We start from the raw sequence: 18,158 nt of genomic DNA on the forward strand, positions 1-18,158 counted from the left end.
TTATTTTCAGTCTTTTTCATTTTTAGTTTGTGTTTTCCTGCCGCTTTTATAAAATTGAGCACTTCCCAGTCTTTGGTGCATTTATATCTGTTGTCAAATTTAGTTCACATTCTGCCTACGAATTACATTGCTTATCTCTTTAAAGAACATTTTTTTCAGAAAACATTTGCGTTTTTATAGCTAAATGCATACTCACAAAAATGATTTGGCAAGTAAAAAGTACAGTGCTATTTTGTGAAAGAGAAATAAAAATATTCTCTTTGAAAAATGTATCAGAGATACTAAGCATTGATTACTTTTGTGTCGTGAAGGCTGAACCCTAATGACATAGAAGCCAATGGGGGCTTTACTTAGTAAAGGTTAGCTGTTAACTTCAGTGAGGTCTGAGTTTGGTCTTATTTGACTGTAATTCCAGGAAAAACATGTGATTTCTAGTTCATCTTCAGCTCTTGATGCATGTAGTCCACAGTTTAATAAAAGTAGAGCATGAAGGGGCATCAGATGTTAGAATAAATGGGGAAAACTTTTATTCTGATTCATCTTTATAATCAGACCAACTGTATATGTGACATTTCATCCTAGTGTGTGAGAATTTTGTTTTCCAGAGGAAAGGAAACTGGAGAGAGACTTAAATTCTTCACAGAATAATTGGAGCCACCAGAAAAATTAAGAGAAGACCTAAACTGAGGTTCATATTTCACTGCTATTTAAATTAACAATGCACAGCTCAGGATAGGAGTAAATTTGAATTGCTTCCATAACTATGTGCATATATGATCTGACGTGGCTGTTGTGGGCGGAGTGAATAACTTCACTTGTAAAGAGAGTAGTGAAATGTTTATTAACATAAAACAGTGATTTAACCAAGTTAGTAGTGAATCCGACAGTGTTTTATGAGATTTGATGCCAGGGTACGCTTGATTATTTACTGCATAGAGGCCAGGGTCAGACAAGCTCTCAGGGAGACCCTCCCGTTGCGTCACGAGGTTCGGAAAGGACCCCCTGGCTTTCTAAACTCCTTCTCAGAGAGGAGTCTACGTGCGGCTGGATCCAATCCTAGTCCCAGACCTGGTCAACGGTTTATGTCTAAAGGATTATATATGCGCAATCAATCCTTATATCACTTAGCCAAGATTTCAAAGTTTAGCGTGCTATTAGTCACTTACCGAGAAGCTGTTTCGGCAAGGAATCTCTCAGCCTCGAGGAGCAGAACCTTACGCGAGCGTCCCCACTCAAGGGGAGATCCTGTCGTGCAGCCCGCTGCCGTGCAGGAGAGCTCAAAGGGCTCTCGGGCTGTCCGCTATTTACAGAGCAAGATAATTGACCTATAGTCATATTCGCGTGGGAACAAGATACCTAGGTCCCCACTCCAGACAGTGTTTTGGTTATGTTGCCAGCCATCCCCCAATGTTCCAGTGCAACTCACCACAACTCCCACTGATGGCCATGGCTTGAGCAGGAGCCGGGGCGGGGAAGGGGAGAGCACACCGCCGCACTGAATGTGTGTGAAAATGAAGCTTTCTAAGAGTTGATGGCTTGCCTGATAGGATTATGCAGAAGAGGAGCTACTCTCCTTTCACTTGAAAGACCCTTGCCATGTCAATGCAGACCTCATCACAGGTAGCAGTAATTGAGTGGGATACGTTTTCTGGAAAAATACAGGTCAGATGATGCACATTGCTGAATATTTCTGTTTGTGAGTGTAGCAGTTGATTGTGAGACATGTTGGGGAAGCACAGAGTCTTGCCTCAACCAGTGTCCTTTTCTGACGGCAGCTGGTAGTGGATGCCTTGATAGGAGAAGGACCTAGTGGTACTTTGCCCATCCTTGGGTGGTTTGTGGCTAAAAATACTGCAAACAGTGATGAGAACACCAGCACATAATACAAGCTTTTCTTACAGGGTTTAAACATAAATAATAAATATTTTGCGTGTGAGCATGTTCCCTTAGATTTTTCTGGTTGTTGGTGGATATTTTTCTTGCATAACCTAACTTCCTCTGTGGCACTGCATCAGTTCCAGATTTCAGATGTTTGTGAGTAACATAGTGAGAAAGAAGCACTTTGTGCCTTACCTGTCTCTCTGCATTTGTATATATGCAATGATAGCATCATTCGTGGTGGCATGATGCAATGGTAGCATTGTACGCATGCGTATGCGTGGAACACATCAGTGGTAGTTGAATCTTCACATCCGTGAGCCAGGTGAGTTGGAATTGATGCTTGTCACGAAGGGGGAAGTGTTAGCAATAAGCAGTAAGTGGGAAAGAGAAATGAAGGAATTTTACCTGAATGAAATAAGACTTTAAAAAAGAGGTTAAGGTTTTCATCATTTTTAAGAAGTGAACCTCAGTTAGGCAGTGCATTTCAAGAGTTTGTGCCTTACTTATGAATGCCTAACAATAGTCGTTTTTGCGTGCATTTCTTAAATAGTAGGAGATATCCTTTGTGTAAGAATCCTTGTCTATCGTGCTGCTTCTTGATTTTTTTGGCAGTTCTTCAGGGTGAAACCCCAACATTATGTCTATCTTGAATTTTCTTATCCAGGTTTCACTATCTAGTCTCATAAACTGTATGTTGTGTGTGTGTATATATATATATTTTTATTTCTTCCTTCTCACATGTGGACCAAGTCTCTCTCTTGCTCCATGCTGTTACTATCTTTCTTCCTCTGTATTGTCTAAACTGTGTATCTTACCAGTCTGTCTCCAGTTATCCTCTTATTTTGTATTTGGCTGACAAAGCCTCCATTCAGTCTTTCTAAAAAAAGAAGTAATGTGATGCTGTCTCCAAGGCAAGCTCCTGCAAACTGCTAGCACTATTCCCCAAGCTGTCCTGGTGTCAACACCAACACAGACGTAAACAAGAAATGTTACAAGTTCGGATTTCATAAATCCAAGGAGAAGCTGATCAAATTTAAAAAAAGACAGAGGTGGTAAAATATAAAGTGTTGCTTTTAAGCTTGACAAATATCTCCTGCTCTTCACGAACAGCTGATTTAAGACTAGCACCATTATATATTAAAATGCATGAAGTATTCTTTTGAAATCTAAAACATAAAGCACTATCTGTAGTAAAATATGTTCTGTTAGAGGAAGCAAATAGCTAAGGAAGAAGCTGGGTTGTCAGGTTAGCTTTCTCTGAGAAAAATGTCATATTTACCCAGGACGTTTGGGGGTGAAGGTAACAAGAACTTAGTAGATATCCTTTAGCCAAGAAACTAATCTTTCATGACAAACACTAAATGTATATTGCCATTCTAGTTCTGAGTGACTAAATTAAGTATTTCATAGAGGGTCCGGGTATGGTGTGGGTTTTTTGTTTTGTTTGGTTTGGGTTTTTTTGTATTTTTGTTTGGATTTTTTTTTTTGGGGTGAAGTTAGAAACTGTTGAAAATAACTTGGGAGTTCTCTGTTTTCCTGTAGTTCTTCTCATACAGTAAATATTGACCCCATAAAAGCAGGTGCTGGAACTGTAATGCTTGCAGACTCAAAGTTTATCTTGACTATTGTAGGGGGGTTGAATATGCAGAAATCCCCATATGAGGCCCCTAAGTTTATTTTTTCACAATTGTTTTAGCATTTCTACAAGACCTCACCATAGCTGTCATCTTGTTAGAAACATGGATGCTAATTCAGTTGATATTTTTATAGCAGGAAGAATATATATTTTTTTTTTTATTATTGTCATAAGTCGTTACCAAAGTATTTAGGCTTTTATATGCTGAGTTCTTAACGAAAATTTGATGCAGTAGGACACAGTTCATAACATAGGTCTGTATTCATACACTTTACTGTATAAGTGTTTTATTCGTTTCTAAGTTACCTAATTTAGGATACTGTACAGGATTAAGGATAATCCCAGTTCTTGCTCATTGCAGGGGGGTTGGACTAGATGACCTTTAAAGATCCCTTCCAACACAGACTATTCTGTGATTCTTTGTAACAAAGGTAAATTTCACTGAATCATTGTTTCAGGTAGTCACATTTCATATACAAGATCTACAGGTAGCAGTAGTTTAAACCCAACTATAATTAAGAATACTCAGTAATGATATAAAAGCTGGTAGATTACCTGTTAGTAAGGTCATTCAGTCCTTCTCTATGGAAAATCCTGTAGTTTTAACATTCCAAACTAGACTTGTTTGAACTGAGGTTTTACGTTCCTAGAGACTGTTTCAGATTGTGATAGGTTTGTTGAATGTCCTCTGGCGCTTAATTAATGAGCGAGAATGAATAATTGGTACAATCATGGAAGGCTTGTGAGAAGTTAAGGTCGAATTTGCGGGAGCAGAGCACAAGGCCTAGATAAGGTTTTTCAAGCACTGACTGGACAACTGGATTTGTTGCCTATTTCTTATGTAGCTTTGTGATTCTGGGTGAGTATCATAAAACAAAAGTTCTCCCAAGAGATCGTACTTTAATTATGCTCTGTTTTCTGAGTGTGACGTTTGAGATCCTGGCATCTAGTTTGCAGAAGGAATATTAGGAATACTAGAGGAAAACCTATTGTGAAGTGAATTTTGTCTTCATACCTTGAAAAATGGTGAGTGAATAGGTTTGGTGCTCTGTATTCAACAACAGCATGAAATACATTATTGAATAACTATTCCTTAAAGGAGTAGCATCCCTTCTATGCAGTAGACAGCAGTCTCATAAAAAATAATAAATGATCTTTTCATTAAATATCATAACATATATTCCCAAGAAGGTTGTATTAAGGTTTCACAGCCAGTTTTAATTCCAGTTTTAACTCTACTTCTGAGTGCTTCAGTTTACAACCTTAATAATATTCTTTCAACACAGCTTTTTGAGTTTAATATAAATAGGTATTGTAAATAGAAACAATATGAGAAAAAAACCTATAAAGTGTATTTATACATGAGTAAGGAATAACAGTTATCAGGGCGTTTGTAAATACCTGGACAAATGTGGAAAAACCTGTTGGTTATCTAGCCATTCATGTAGGCAAACAAATATCAGCAGAGAAGCAAATGTAACAGCAATGCATAAAGCTGCTTAAGAAACTGAGAATTTTTGCAAGTCTGTCACGAGGTGGTGGAAATCCAAACTTTGGTATTTTCACCATTAGGATGAAAAAAAGCAGCACGGAAATTTGCAGCTCCTCTAGAAAGCTGAGGAGTTTTGTACTCTTGCGCTCTTCTTGCCTTTGCTCCCGTCATTGTGGAAACAAGCGTCTTGTTCTCCTTGTTCAAACTGGTGGTGTCTGGTGTGGTTGCTCGGAGGTGGTTTCAGGTTGACTTCAGGCAGAGGACCACTCAGCAGCTTCTCCCCAAGAGAACATTCAAGGGATGCCAATGACACTTGTTCCCTTTGATATAGTTCTGGTAGGAAACCCATCCTCGTGAGAAATGGGTCTAGTTCTCAGGCACTACAGTCCATGCAAGCCACAGGGATTTGTGGAAGGGGGCATCGGTGTTAGAAGGATTTGGCCCCTGAATTTGATTGAGGAATTACAAGAACACACAGTGAGATATCTTAGTTGCAGCAACTGATTTTTAAGTCCAAATTTTCTAATCTGGAGCCTCTTCAGATGCTGCTGTGTGGTAGTGTAGGTTTGTAGAGTAGGTGTCAATCTATTAAAGACTGAGGATATCGTGTTGTGGGACTTTCCAGGCATGTCATGTCTGATATATCAGAATAATGTCTGTAATACATGTGTCTGCAGTAACAGGTAAAAGCAGAGAAGCTCAAGTTGATTAATTAACCATTGAGCGTTTATTGTGATGATGACAGATCAGATGATCTAGAAAGACGTGCTTTCTTTCTGCAACTCCTGCCTCACCTGTATTCTTAAATTACCTTGGCTTAAACAGCACTGCTGCTGCTCGTTTCGTGGTGACGCTCTTTCCTTGCTACTCACTGCTGGTAGAGGGAAAAAAAAAATAGACTTCCTGATTTGAAAAGCTCAACGTTTGTACTCAAATGTGTATTGATGCACCTAAAAGTTCAAAACAAACAAACACAGATGCTTAATTTACTTTTTACCGTGAGTTAAATCCAGAGGGCTCACAGTTTTGCTTGCTGGGACAGCAAATGGGCTCTTTGCTCCTATTTTTTTAAAAAGGGGAGTTGCTACTTTCTGACAGCTTGGAGAAGCCCTGGTCACGCCTTGGCTCTCCTTTCCCTGAAAAGAAAAGAAACTCTGAAGTTTTGAAGGGAAGAATGAGCCAGTTTGCTGAAGGTGAAAAGGACCGAAGCGCAAAGCTGGTGGAAGTAATGTGCTGCATGGGTCAGTAACGCGTGCTGCTGGGCTGGCAGGGTGGCAGGGCTGCCTTCGGGAGAGGGCAGAGCTCGCCGAGGGGGAAAACTCTCAACAGACTTTCAGGTTTCCTTCCTTAGTTTGGTGCTTTTTTCGTTGTCTGTCTTCTAGTTACTTCATATGGGGGCTTGATTTGGTATGTTCTGCTCTGAGCCGGAGTACACTGAGTACCATTGCACTCTGTCCCTCCTTATGTGCATTTGCTTTCTGGAAGCATTTGTTTTTTTTGATTAAAAATCACAGTTGTGGTGTTTTAGGTTTGGTGGAGTTTTGTTTGTTTGTTTTTCTTTTTTCTGGTGGTTTTCACAACATGACAGGTGACAGCTTTTCTCCTTTTTATGCATTTGTGTATGTCAGGTGCAGAGGTTTTCTACGAGTGTATGTGTAATATATGCATATATAAAAGGAATAGGGGTAGTAAGCATCACTACTTTTATTTATGTTGGCATTTTAATTGAAAATAGAGTCGAAATTGATAGTCACTGCCTGGTCTAACAAGACACAAGGAAGTGAAATTTTTTTTAAGCTGTCTTTTTAATGTCACCACAGTAACATTTCCCGAAGTGTGAACTTTTGTGGTAGTTAGTCAAAACCACCTGAGCTTACCTTAGGAAAAACCCGCGTTGTACACTTATAGGCTGAAATATTAAATTCTCAGTTTTGAAAACTTGTGTTCCTTTTAAAACAGCTACCCAAAATGGAACAATTACAAGTGAAAGTATTTCTGGATTTCTTTTATTTCTGAGATTTTCTGTTCTCTACATCTACCAAACCAGAGCTACTACCTTATTAGGATAAATAACTGGTGTTGGAAATGCTGTCTCAATAGATGAAGGCTGTAAGGAAACGTATATACAGCAAAAATTTTTCTTAATCTGCCAGATTTTTTTTTTTTCTCCAGTAGTGCTGCTTTGCTCTTTAGTTTGTGTCTTACTCTTCTTTTTTGGGTCCTCAACTAGAATAAGAGAGTGTGGAGTGGGGAAAAAGCATATGCCAGAAGTTTGGAAGATCTTGAGGGGTATGGAGGAGGCATTTAGGGAACAGCAGCTATTCTGTGGAGAACTGAATGTAGACATATACTATGCATACTACTTGAAGAACTCATTGCCACAGTGAACGTGGCTGCAAAAGCTATAGGTGTGTTAAGAAAATGATTGAAAAAATAATAGGAAAAAAATACATTTATGACTCTTAAATGCAAAGATATATATAAGCATGTAGAAAGTCTGTGACTCATATAAGGGAGGAGTATATAAAGGCTTCACAGGCTTTTGCTCGTCTTGTTTTTGCATTCGCTCCTGAATACTCCTTTCTCACTGCTGTTAGGAACAGCATACGGTGCCCAGTTTGGCCCAGGATGGACTCTTGTAGGATCTCATGCCGTTTTGAAGACCTCGTTATCACACCAGAGACTTGAAAGTCCATGAATATGGACTTCCTGTGAAATTTTTTTTTATTACTTATGTTACCTTTGACCAATCTGAAACCAGTATTTTTTAATGTAAAATACAAGATCTGATTCAATCTTCTAGTGATGGTAGTAGCTGCTTGTTTTGCTACCTGAGCTCACTGCTCATTCTCAGCCACACTACAAATAGCCCAAGTCAATGAAACAGCTGCAATTTTGTTGTACAGGGTCTTATGGGATCTTGCTATTTCAAGCTTGCACAGATGGTCCTGGCCCTAATGCACCACGACTCCTGCTCCGGGGAGCTCTGGGACTGTGAACGGGGTCTATAGCAGTTGTACTGTCTAGTGACCATACATTGGTTTGTGGAGATAACTCAGGCGCTGGAGTGGTGGTCGGTGTTTCTCTAACAGGGCTCTGTAGAATACATATGGATGGGAAGTATATACAAGCGGGGTGCTTTCCTACCCCGAGTCTATTTCTGTTTCTTCTCAATATTTTGTGGGCAGCCATTGATGCTAACTGCCATGGCAGGGAGCAAACTGCTGGGTCCCGTATCTGGGTTAGTGGACATCCCTGTTTATGTTAGAGGATTAAAAGAGAGTGCTTCCTCTGATTGAAGCTGTAGCTGATCTTTGTGTGGTGGAACACTGGTGATACTCCAGTGAAAAAGCACAGTGATTAAAAACGCCGGCTTTGAAATAGTAAGAGATTTTCTATTGGTAAATACTTTAATAATTAATTGGATTTTAGAGGCTATAAGTAGTATTTATAGCTCATAAAAGTTTGCCTTGATCTTTTTAGTACATTTTAGGGAACGGTTGACTTCTAGGAAGTTACATTTTTGTTAGTAGTGCTGCTATTGTACCAGCAGGGCTGTCACCCTGGAGGAACTCACCTGGAACTTGTGCTCAGGAAACTTATATGTGACATGCTGTGGTGTACTGCAAAAACATTTGCGTGCTATTATTTTAATGAGGCATTTTAGAGCCTTTACAGGCTATTCTGTTTTTAAGCTTTATTAGAATGCTAATTTTATAAAGATGTCCATAAAAAAAAATAAAATCTTTTGCATCTTTTGTAGGCTGTTAAACCCTTTTCTTTTTCCTTTTTACCTCCAGATGAACGGGACAAAGTACAAAAGAAGACCTTCACAAAATGGATAAATCAGCATCTCGTGAAGGTCAGTTGGTATTTCTGTGATGTCTGATTGACTGATTACTACAGCAGTGATTGTGTCTTTTACTAAGTGTTTGATTTCAGGATGCAGCTGCGTTACATATAATAAGGAAGATCTTAAATCGTGAGATTTATGCATGTACTTTGTCTTTGAGCAGTCATGGGGGAGTTGAAATGCTGCTGTCTGATATCCCAAGGTGATCTATTTGAATACTTGCATTTGGAATTAAAATGAGTCAAAGTTTAAGGGACATGATTTCTTTCTAGAGAACTTGGCTCTTTTCTGCTGGTAGATTGTTATGGCTGTAGCACCACAGCTAAGGCAAAGGAATTTTATTTTATATTTATTTTATATTATATTTATTTTAGTACCACGTTGATTGAGGACAGGGAAATGACCTTGAGAATGATAGCTCTAGATCATCCTCTGGCATCAGTATGCTGCTCATGGATTAAAAATAGAGGCATTCTAGGGACAAAAGTCACTTTTCAACATCTTTATTCTGAATAGCAGTGAGCTTTGCCTCGGGGACAGAGCACATCATTATAACAACATGTATAGCTTGTAGTCAACAGACAGCTAAAAGCCGTGAGTTCACCTTCACTGCATGGCCCTTCAGTTCTAAATTTAATCTGCTGTTTCAGCGCCAACTGTCTAACCCAGACATTTCTCTGGAGCAACAGATTGTATAATTACTTAACACAACTTGCTTTGATTTTTTTTTTTTTTTCTTTTTCCCCAGAGGTTGCATTCATGTGGCAGTCACATTAAATAAAAATGTATCTGCAAACTGTCAGAGTTGAGATTTAATTAATAAGCATAGTGTATAATGTTCAGAAACTGCTGTAAAGATTTACTCCTGTTCATATTTAGAGAAAAATACTTTTAGGCAGCAATTTAATTATCTCTCTGCTTCTTGTGGCTGTACTTATGGGTATTTGAGAAATATTGGACACTGAAGCAGAACAGAATTTCTTCAGGGATGTTTACAATCAACTTGGAGTGCTCCTTGAATCTTTAGAAGATGCGGAATTCTGGTTTTGCATCTTTTTGAAATTAGGGAAGCTCTTGGAAATGATGTGACTTAGGGAGCTAGCAAGGCTCGGATGTGAAGTTGGTCCCACGTTTATCTTTAGCAAGAGACCTCTCTTCTAGAGTGGTCTTTCAGTCCTTCCCACCATGAATGAGCCACCAGGAGCGGTCCCGACATCAGACTCTGGGCAGCAGCAGCTGTGCACAACCTTTCCATGCACAGGGTGAGTCTGGAGTGGCAGAACGGTTTTTAATACTGCTCATACCAATAGGTTTTCCTTTGTGGATTTGCTAGACCAAAAGGAATCATGCTGTGTAGAAACAGCTGCTCTGAAGACAAGAGACTGCAGACCTGCAGCCATCCCTTTATGGATTTTACCTCTTATTTATAATATAAGAAAAATATCCATTGCCCAGTACTTCAGACAAATTAGATTTAAAGAAAAAAACATACAGGAAGATCGCCAGTACACTGGCAGCAACACGCAATCTCCAAATTAACCATCTCCTTCTAATTGAAGGTAATTGTTACCATGTTTGTAGAAGTTACTTATCTTTTTCTGTATTAAAGATGCATTTTAGAGGTGTAGTTTTAATTTTCTGTGGGAAGCAGAAAACCCTATCTGAAGCTTCTAAACGCAAGTTTAAAATGATGCCTGTTTTTACAGAAGAGCAGTGTATTGAAAAGTATATTTCTATACACCATTATTTTACACAATTTTAAAACATGCACAGTCATCGTTGCCATACTGTCAACCTCTTGGGAGTAGCTTAAAAAAGATTTAGACTCTAAATCTGTAAGGAAATCAGGGTAAAGAGTTCACATTAAATCCTTTTGACTCGCTTGCCAAGGTCAGCGACTTTAGGCCTTCATTTTCAAATAGTTCTCAGTGTGAGTGATTGTGGAGATATATATATATAGAGATAGACGTACATGTGTGTGTCTGTACTGCAGGCCTTGATTTTCATCTCAGATCGCTCACTTTAGAATTCAAGTAAAGGATTGTTAACTTACACAAATATAGTTTAACTGTGTCTCTTCCATTAACTCTGAATTTATGTAGCAACACAGGTTTTTTGGAAATACTCCATTTGAAAGCAGTTGGTGATACAGTTGTCAAATTTCTGGGTTTACTGCATTGTTTCTAGGACAGTGACTTGCATGGAAATTAAAATCAATCCTTCAAATGCTGTCTTTTAAGACACAAAGGCATATTTAGAAAATACTATATAGGAGGGAATGCAGAAAAAATATCACCATAAATGACTGCATTTCTAGCAGAGTCTCTACACCTGTCCTGTTCTATGCATTAAGTTGAATTTGAGTCCTGGTTTTCAGCTTTATTACCTTGGATTTAATGCAAAATACATGCAACTTTTATTTGCCCACTCGCTGCCAATAGCTTATTGCAGACACCAAAAAAAAGGTAGGAATCAGCTTATTTCAAGCATCTCAGTAACTTTAGTTGAGGTAGTTATCCAGACTTCTTTTGTGATAGCAGAGAGAACAGGCCCTTCTAGATGTCTCGGACATCTACGGCTTTAGGGGGAGATGCATTGTGTCCTAGAAACGCGTTCACTCTGCTGACTGAAAAAGGAGGTCAGTGTGCTTTATCTGTCACCAGGTAGGGTTCAAGAAGTGGAAAGGATGAAGGTGATTGTGGAAATTGAAAGCACCAGACCATGCATATGGACAGGACCCCACTATGGACATGGGGATGGATTGCATTTTTCTGTCGTCTTTTTTTCATCCTGTGTATGTTCTTTACTTTCTCTTTCCCACTTTCTTTTCTTGGTCTCCTGTTTCTTTTTTTGTTTTCTTTCCTCTCTCTTTTTTTTTTTCCTTCTGTTTCTGTTTTCTTCTCTTGTCTCTTTTTATTTTTTCCCTGCTTGTTTAGGTCTTTCCTTGCTCATTTTAATTAATCTTCTATTCTTCTGCAATCCTTGGGAAAGTACCAGGCTCTTATCCCTTTATAGCTGTATATTCAAAAGAGTTTTTTCTAGGTCAGCAGCACGATGCTTTTACGGGTTACCATCATTCGTTAGGGGTTGGCATGGAAGCTTATTTTCATTCTTCTAATTAAATTCTGCATTTATGGGATTCACTGAGTAACCACAAACAACGAGACAGCTGAGAAATATTTACCCTTTTGCCTGCCGTTGCCCATCTTTAGTTGCATTAGATTCAAAGCGCCTAAGCGCACAGTATATAAATTCAGTGTTTGAGATTTAGTCCCTTGTCAGTTCAGCTGACTAAGTTAAGCATGCATTCATGTACTTTGCTAAACTAGAAACATAGTCATTGCAGAAATATTTCCTGCAAATTATCTTGAGATATGTAGTTTTAGAGACAGGTACCTAATGTGTTATTTGCAAAATTCAGCTGTTCAAGTTATCTTTGAATTCCACAGTTGAGGATCAAGTGGACTGTCACTACATTTTTTAAATGCTGAAGTTTTGCTTTTGAAGTGATAATACATTTTCCTAGGGCTGATTAGAGCATTGCACTTGCTAAGGCTACTGTTTAATGTCTGATGGTGAGGCTCCAGTTTAAACGTTATCTTTCACTTCTTGTTGACATATGGGCTGGAGAGGTGAGATACTGGACTTCAGACTCGCCTGCTGCTGTGGTATGAGCTTCCAGGGAGAAACTCACATGCCGGCGTAGTGTAGCAGTGGGGTACAGATCTCCTCTTAACTCTCTAAACCTACCTCTGCTTCCAGCAAGCGTTTCACTTTGCTGTTGTCAAAATAAGATGTTAAATTTGAGTACTTGCTACAGCAGGAAGTAACCCTTGATGTAACAAGAACAGGTAAATTTGTGGAAGCAAGGGGTTTAATTCTAGTGTAGCTTTTGCAGAGTCCTAAAGCACCCAAAGAAAAATCCAACTTCCACAAAAGCCCAGAAATTCTTCCTGAAACTCCTTTGAACCCCAAACCCTAAGGAAAGAATGAGAGAAGTGTGAAATACAGGGGGAGGATGAAATAAAAGTGGGGAAAATAAAAGAGTTGATGATGGACAAAGGAGTAAAAGCAGACGAATTCTTCTTTGCTGTTCAGTTCCTTTCTCAAACCAATTGAAAAATATTTTTGTAGTGCCAGATCTTAGTCTTGACAGATTAAATGGGATTTTTTGAAATACTTAGTTTCTTTATCAGAAATTACGATATACAGAAAATAGGACTAAAGGCAAGGCAACCACAGCATTCTCTTGGAGAAACTGGCTGCCCGTGGTTTGGACAGGAGTACTCTTTGCTGGGTTGAAAACTGGCTGGATGGCTGGTCCCAGAGAGTGGTGGTGAATGGAGTTAAATCCAGGTGGCGGCCGGTCACGAGTGGTGTCCCCCAGGGCTCCGTATTGGGGCCAGTTCTCTTCAATATCTTTATCAATGATCTGGATGAGGAGATTGAGCGCACCCTCAGGAAGTTTGCAGATGACACCAAGTTAGGTGGGAACTGTCAACCTGCTTGAGGGTAGAAAGGCATTGCAAAGGGATGTGGACAGTCTGGATCGATGGGCTGAGGCCAATGGTATGATGTTCAACAAGGCCAAGTGCCGGGTCCTGCACTTGGGTCACGACAACCCCCTGTTGCACACTTGGGGAAGAGCGGCTGGAGAGCTGCCTGGCAGAGAAGGACCTGGGGGTGTTGGTTGACAGCTGGCTGAATATGAGCCAGCAGTGTGCCCAACAGCATCCTGGCCTGTATCAGGAACAGTGCGGTGAGTAGGGCTAGGGAAGTGATCATCCCCCTTACTCAGCACTGGTGAGGCCCCACCTCAACTACTGTGTCCAGTTTTGGGCCCCTCACTACAAGAAAGACATTGAAGTGCTGGAACAAGTCCAGAGAAGGGCAGTGAAGCTGGTGAGGGGTCTGGAGAACAAGTCTTATGAGGAGCGGCTGAGGGAGCTGGGGTTGTTTAGCCTGGAGAAAAGGAGGGCGAGGGGAGACCTTATTGCTCTCTACAGCTACCTGAAAGGAGGCTGTAGGGAGGTGGGGGTCGGTCTCTTCTCCCAAGTAACAGGCGATAGGACAAGAGGAAATGGCCTCAAGTTGTGCCAGGGGAGGTTTAGATCAGATATTAGGAAAAAATTTTGCACCAAAAGGGTTATCAAGCATTGGAACAGGCTGCCCAGGGAAGTGATTGAGTCACCATCTCTGGAGGTATTTAAAAGACTAGTAGACGTGGTGCTTAGAGATATGGGTTAGTGATGGTTTTTGTCAGAGTTAGGTTGATGGTTGGACTAGATGATCTGAAAGGTCCCTTCCAACCTAGGTGATTCTATGATTCTATAACCAGAGACCAGCTAGATCAGTGCTCTGATGGGGAAAATAGGCTGAACACCTGGGTATCTTCCGTCCAAGGGAGAGGGAAGGCTGTCCTGCCCATGGCACTGGCAGGGACCCCTGCCACCCGGTGCCCCCTGTAGAGCAGCTTTCTTTGAGACTGGCCGGGCCTCAGGAGAAACACACTGGTGGTGGGAGCAATGGGCAGCATCCTTGCACAGTCATTAGTGGCTCCAAAAGTCCCTTTTAAAGGTCTTATGAGGAAGAAGGCTTTTACAAGTAGCAGGAGAAAATGCTTTTTAAACTATTGTTTTAAAGCTCAGGGTTCAAAGTCCTGTACTGTGTCGCAGTGATGGTGCATTAGAGAGAAAGCGAGCAGCTTTTTGTTGTGCAAAGACTGAATAAATAATTCAGAACAGAAAACTGAAGTTATTGATTCCTGTGTGTCTTTGAGGCAGCACACGTTTGCAAATGGCCACTTAGGGTCAATTGCTTCGTGAAACGTGCAGGTACGCGCTTAATGGCAGAGGGACCGTTCCTGATACAGCACAGTCATTCCCTTGCTGAAAGTTGGCACTTCACTGACACTAGAAGTTATCATTTTAGATAGCACTACTCTGCAGTATCTTCTTTTTAGCCGTGCAGTTAATCTAAAATTCCCCTCCTCCTCGTCTTTTAGAAATGAACATTTTTTAGCTCTACATTTATATTTATTTTAAGGGATGAGGCACCTGGTGTTAGTCTAACAGTAGCGACTTTTTAAAAAAAGTCTCAATGTAACACCTTTTATTTTTGAAACATACTTGGAAAAAGCATGTTTGGGTTTTTTTTTTTTTTCCTGTGTTAAGGAAAAATAAGATGAAGATTGCTTGCTCTGCTAGTGCATCTAAATGAGCCTTCTCTGTATTCCTTGTAGTTAATTCTGACAGCTGCTGCAAACTGCGCTGGGAGCAATTCCTGTGAAATCCCACTTCCAACACGGCATGCAGCTTGCATTAGGCATTGGGTGCAGCTCAAATACGAGTATTTCCTTCTCTATTTTGTTTTCCAATTGTTCAGCAAGGCCTATTGTCTTCTTGGTACAGGAGAATATTTCAGTTTTTCTCCTAAAAATGTTTGCTCTTGTGTGTTCAGGACTATTCTAGAAGATCTTTAAGTGTTTTTTCTTTGAGACGTTGAAGAAGATCATCAGTTAATTATTTAAAGAAGTATCTGATTTTGTTATTATCCATTGAAATATGCACAATTATAGTTTGTTCATGCTACATTGTGCACAAATTTTTCATAAGCCTTCCACTTGGAGGTAAACCACACATCTTTCGTCTCCTTAGTATAACCTATAGCTGTTTGCAAAGCAGATCAGCAAGCAAACTCAGGACTTTTTTAGTGTTTAATCAAAGTTTACACAACAGAGGAAGGTAACAGCAGACAGTGAGGAAAAGAAGCAACAGAATACCAGAAGTTAAAGCTGAAAAAAAGGAGGAAATTTGTACAAAGTTTTAGAGGCTAATGATAAGCCACATCACAAAATCTCTTTGCAAGCAAATATATAAATAAATCCAAGTCAATAAAAACTGTGCCATGGATTTCAAGTTTATTTGATCCTCTTAATTCATGCAGACTTCATGACTAATTTGCAGCAGGAAAGAGAATAATTGAAAACAGTAGATTAAATATGCATGAAATACATGATAGCTTGAGTGCATCGATATTTTCGTGGCATGCAGCACTATTGAACCGGTTGAGTATATGTTTTATGATCCTTTTTATTGTGGTGTTTGAGTTTTTTTAAATCGTTTTATATAGGTGCTCATATATGAAAGAATGAGTATAAGGAGAATTAAGTCTACCATGAGATTACTGTATGATGAAATAGAACCACTAGAATCAACATGTTTCCTGTGGTAGACTAATATATTAATTCATTCTCTTTTTGTGGGTTTGTTGTTTGCAGTTTGCTCTCAGCATAGATTTTATTTAGTATTATTTATTCCTGAGAGATCACAAGAGATAAAATTATACGACTTGCAATTAAATGTTGGCTTTTTAATTAATTGTTAAATTATGCATGGAATTATATTTTATCTATATACGTTTGATGTATCCACACTTAATAATCATTTTTATATTGGTTTAGAAATACTCTGGCTTGATCTTGCCCCCATGGGGACAGTGTAATTGTGCCATTGGCTCCAGTGGGAGTAGTATTTGTCCCAGTACGTGGACTCCAGACAGTAAGCAACCTCCAACATTGTCATATGCATTACCAAAATATTTCATTCTACAACAGTATTTCATATACTTTGGAAAGCCACTGACCCTAGGTAATGTAGATGTGTGACTCCATGGGGACCTAAGAAGGTATCAGAATGAACATATTTTTCCTGTAAAGAAGATATTGTCTGCTAAAGGCGTTTATGGTGCTTTGGGCAAGGAAATTTAAAGATAGTAACATAATGTTTGAAATCCTCATTTACCACTGAAATACAGTACCTTGGCTTTAATCAGAATAACGTTATGTCTGCCAACCCTATATATTACTGGCTTTAGGCAGATGTGCATGGTAGTGCCTTTGGTCTGAGTAAGTGTATCCCTGTAGTTTTAAGTTGTGAAAGCCAGATTTATTGGCTGGCTTTGACGTTATTAGCATTACATTTGTATACTTTAAACAACTAATCCCTGGTGATATATTTGGTGTATGATGTATACTTGGTGACATCTAGTACAGGGCTGGAAAAGCGAGGGCAAGTTGGAAGTAATGGAGGGTGAAGAAGAGTGGTGGCACTGTGTCTCTGGCCTAAGATAAAATGGGACAAAAGGTGACCGTGGTTGCTGTCAATTTGAGGCATTGAGCTGGAACATGGAGGTTGACAGTAGATTTTTTGGTCACCAACAAGCATCGGAAGGACAGGACTGTGTGGCAATGGGGAAAATCATTTATCCTCACAGCTGACAGGAGGAGCAGATGTGGAGGTCTGCATTTGAACACCGATGAAGGTGCCCTCTGTAGCCTATGCAAGAAAGAGGTATTTCTGTGGCATAGCTCATCTCATCCCCAAGCAGGGTGTGCAAACCAGGTCAGGGCACGCTTCCTGTTGTTTTCCCTGCCTGCTGCAGGAGTTGGGGTGGCTGCCTCTGGTGTGGACATGTGTCTTGTGAGAGAACTGCCAGCCAGAGAGACCTCCAGCCTGTCAGGTTCAGAAAGTCACTAGCAAAGCTGCTAGTTGGGTCTGGACTGATTGTGAGGGACTGCTTCAAAATTTAAAAAGGGAAGGTAGCTTACCAGCAAGTGATTGCAAAATCCCAGGCTCAACTTTCAAAGAAAAGAGAGAAGTGAGAAGCAGAAAAAGGGACAATGAACTTCTAAGCAGCGGAACTGGGGAAAGCAATAGGTAGGGTCTCCTGGGGAAGTAATCCAGGAGAGGGACGAATGCAGGAGATCTAGCAGTCACTTGAAGGCGTTTGTGTTGGAGGCACAAAGGCAGCCTGCAGACAGGCAGGACAGGTAGGAGGCATTGTATAGAATATACTGCTGCTTTTAAGAGACTTGTGAAATACAAAGGAACCATACAAAATTAGAAATAAGGGCAGCAGGACTAAAGAGTTGTATGAAGGAGTTAACTAAAGCATGCTGGAGTAAAATCAGACAAGTAAAAGCTCCGGAGGAGTTACAGTAATAGTGTGACATAAAAGTCCTCAGGAGAAAGGTTCTGTAATTATGAAGAAGAATATGAAGAAGAAAGGAGAACTATGGATACATTACCAAGGGAAAAAATGAGAAATAGTATTGAATGCTGTAGAAAAGTCTGAATTTCTCTGGTCTCTTCAGTCTACAAAATACTGACTTGATGAAACACATTTTAACAAGATCAGGGTAAAATTCAAATACGGAAAGAGCAGATCAAAGAATATGTAGATAAATTATGTGCTTTCTGGTTGCACAGCTTCATTCACCCAACAGGAACTAATTG

General features: G+C 39.9%; 1 protein-coding gene across 1 annotated transcript in view; it reads left to right on the plus strand.

Annotated features, from left to right (window-relative positions):
- Window positions 1-18,158, plus strand: part of DST (dystonin) — a 312,608-nt gene that overhangs the window by 86,536 nt on the left and 207,914 nt on the right. Inside the window, 1 exon segment of the mRNA XM_063330292.1 lies at window positions 8,810-8,871. Within this exon segment, the coding sequence (XP_063186362.1) occupies window positions 8,810-8,871 (62 nt within the window).

The sequence above is a fragment of the Chroicocephalus ridibundus genome, chromosome 3, assembly GCF_963924245.1.
Source record: "Chroicocephalus ridibundus chromosome 3, bChrRid1.1, whole genome shotgun sequence".
Classification (NCBI taxonomy): domain Eukaryota; kingdom Metazoa; phylum Chordata; class Aves; order Charadriiformes; family Laridae; genus Chroicocephalus; species Chroicocephalus ridibundus.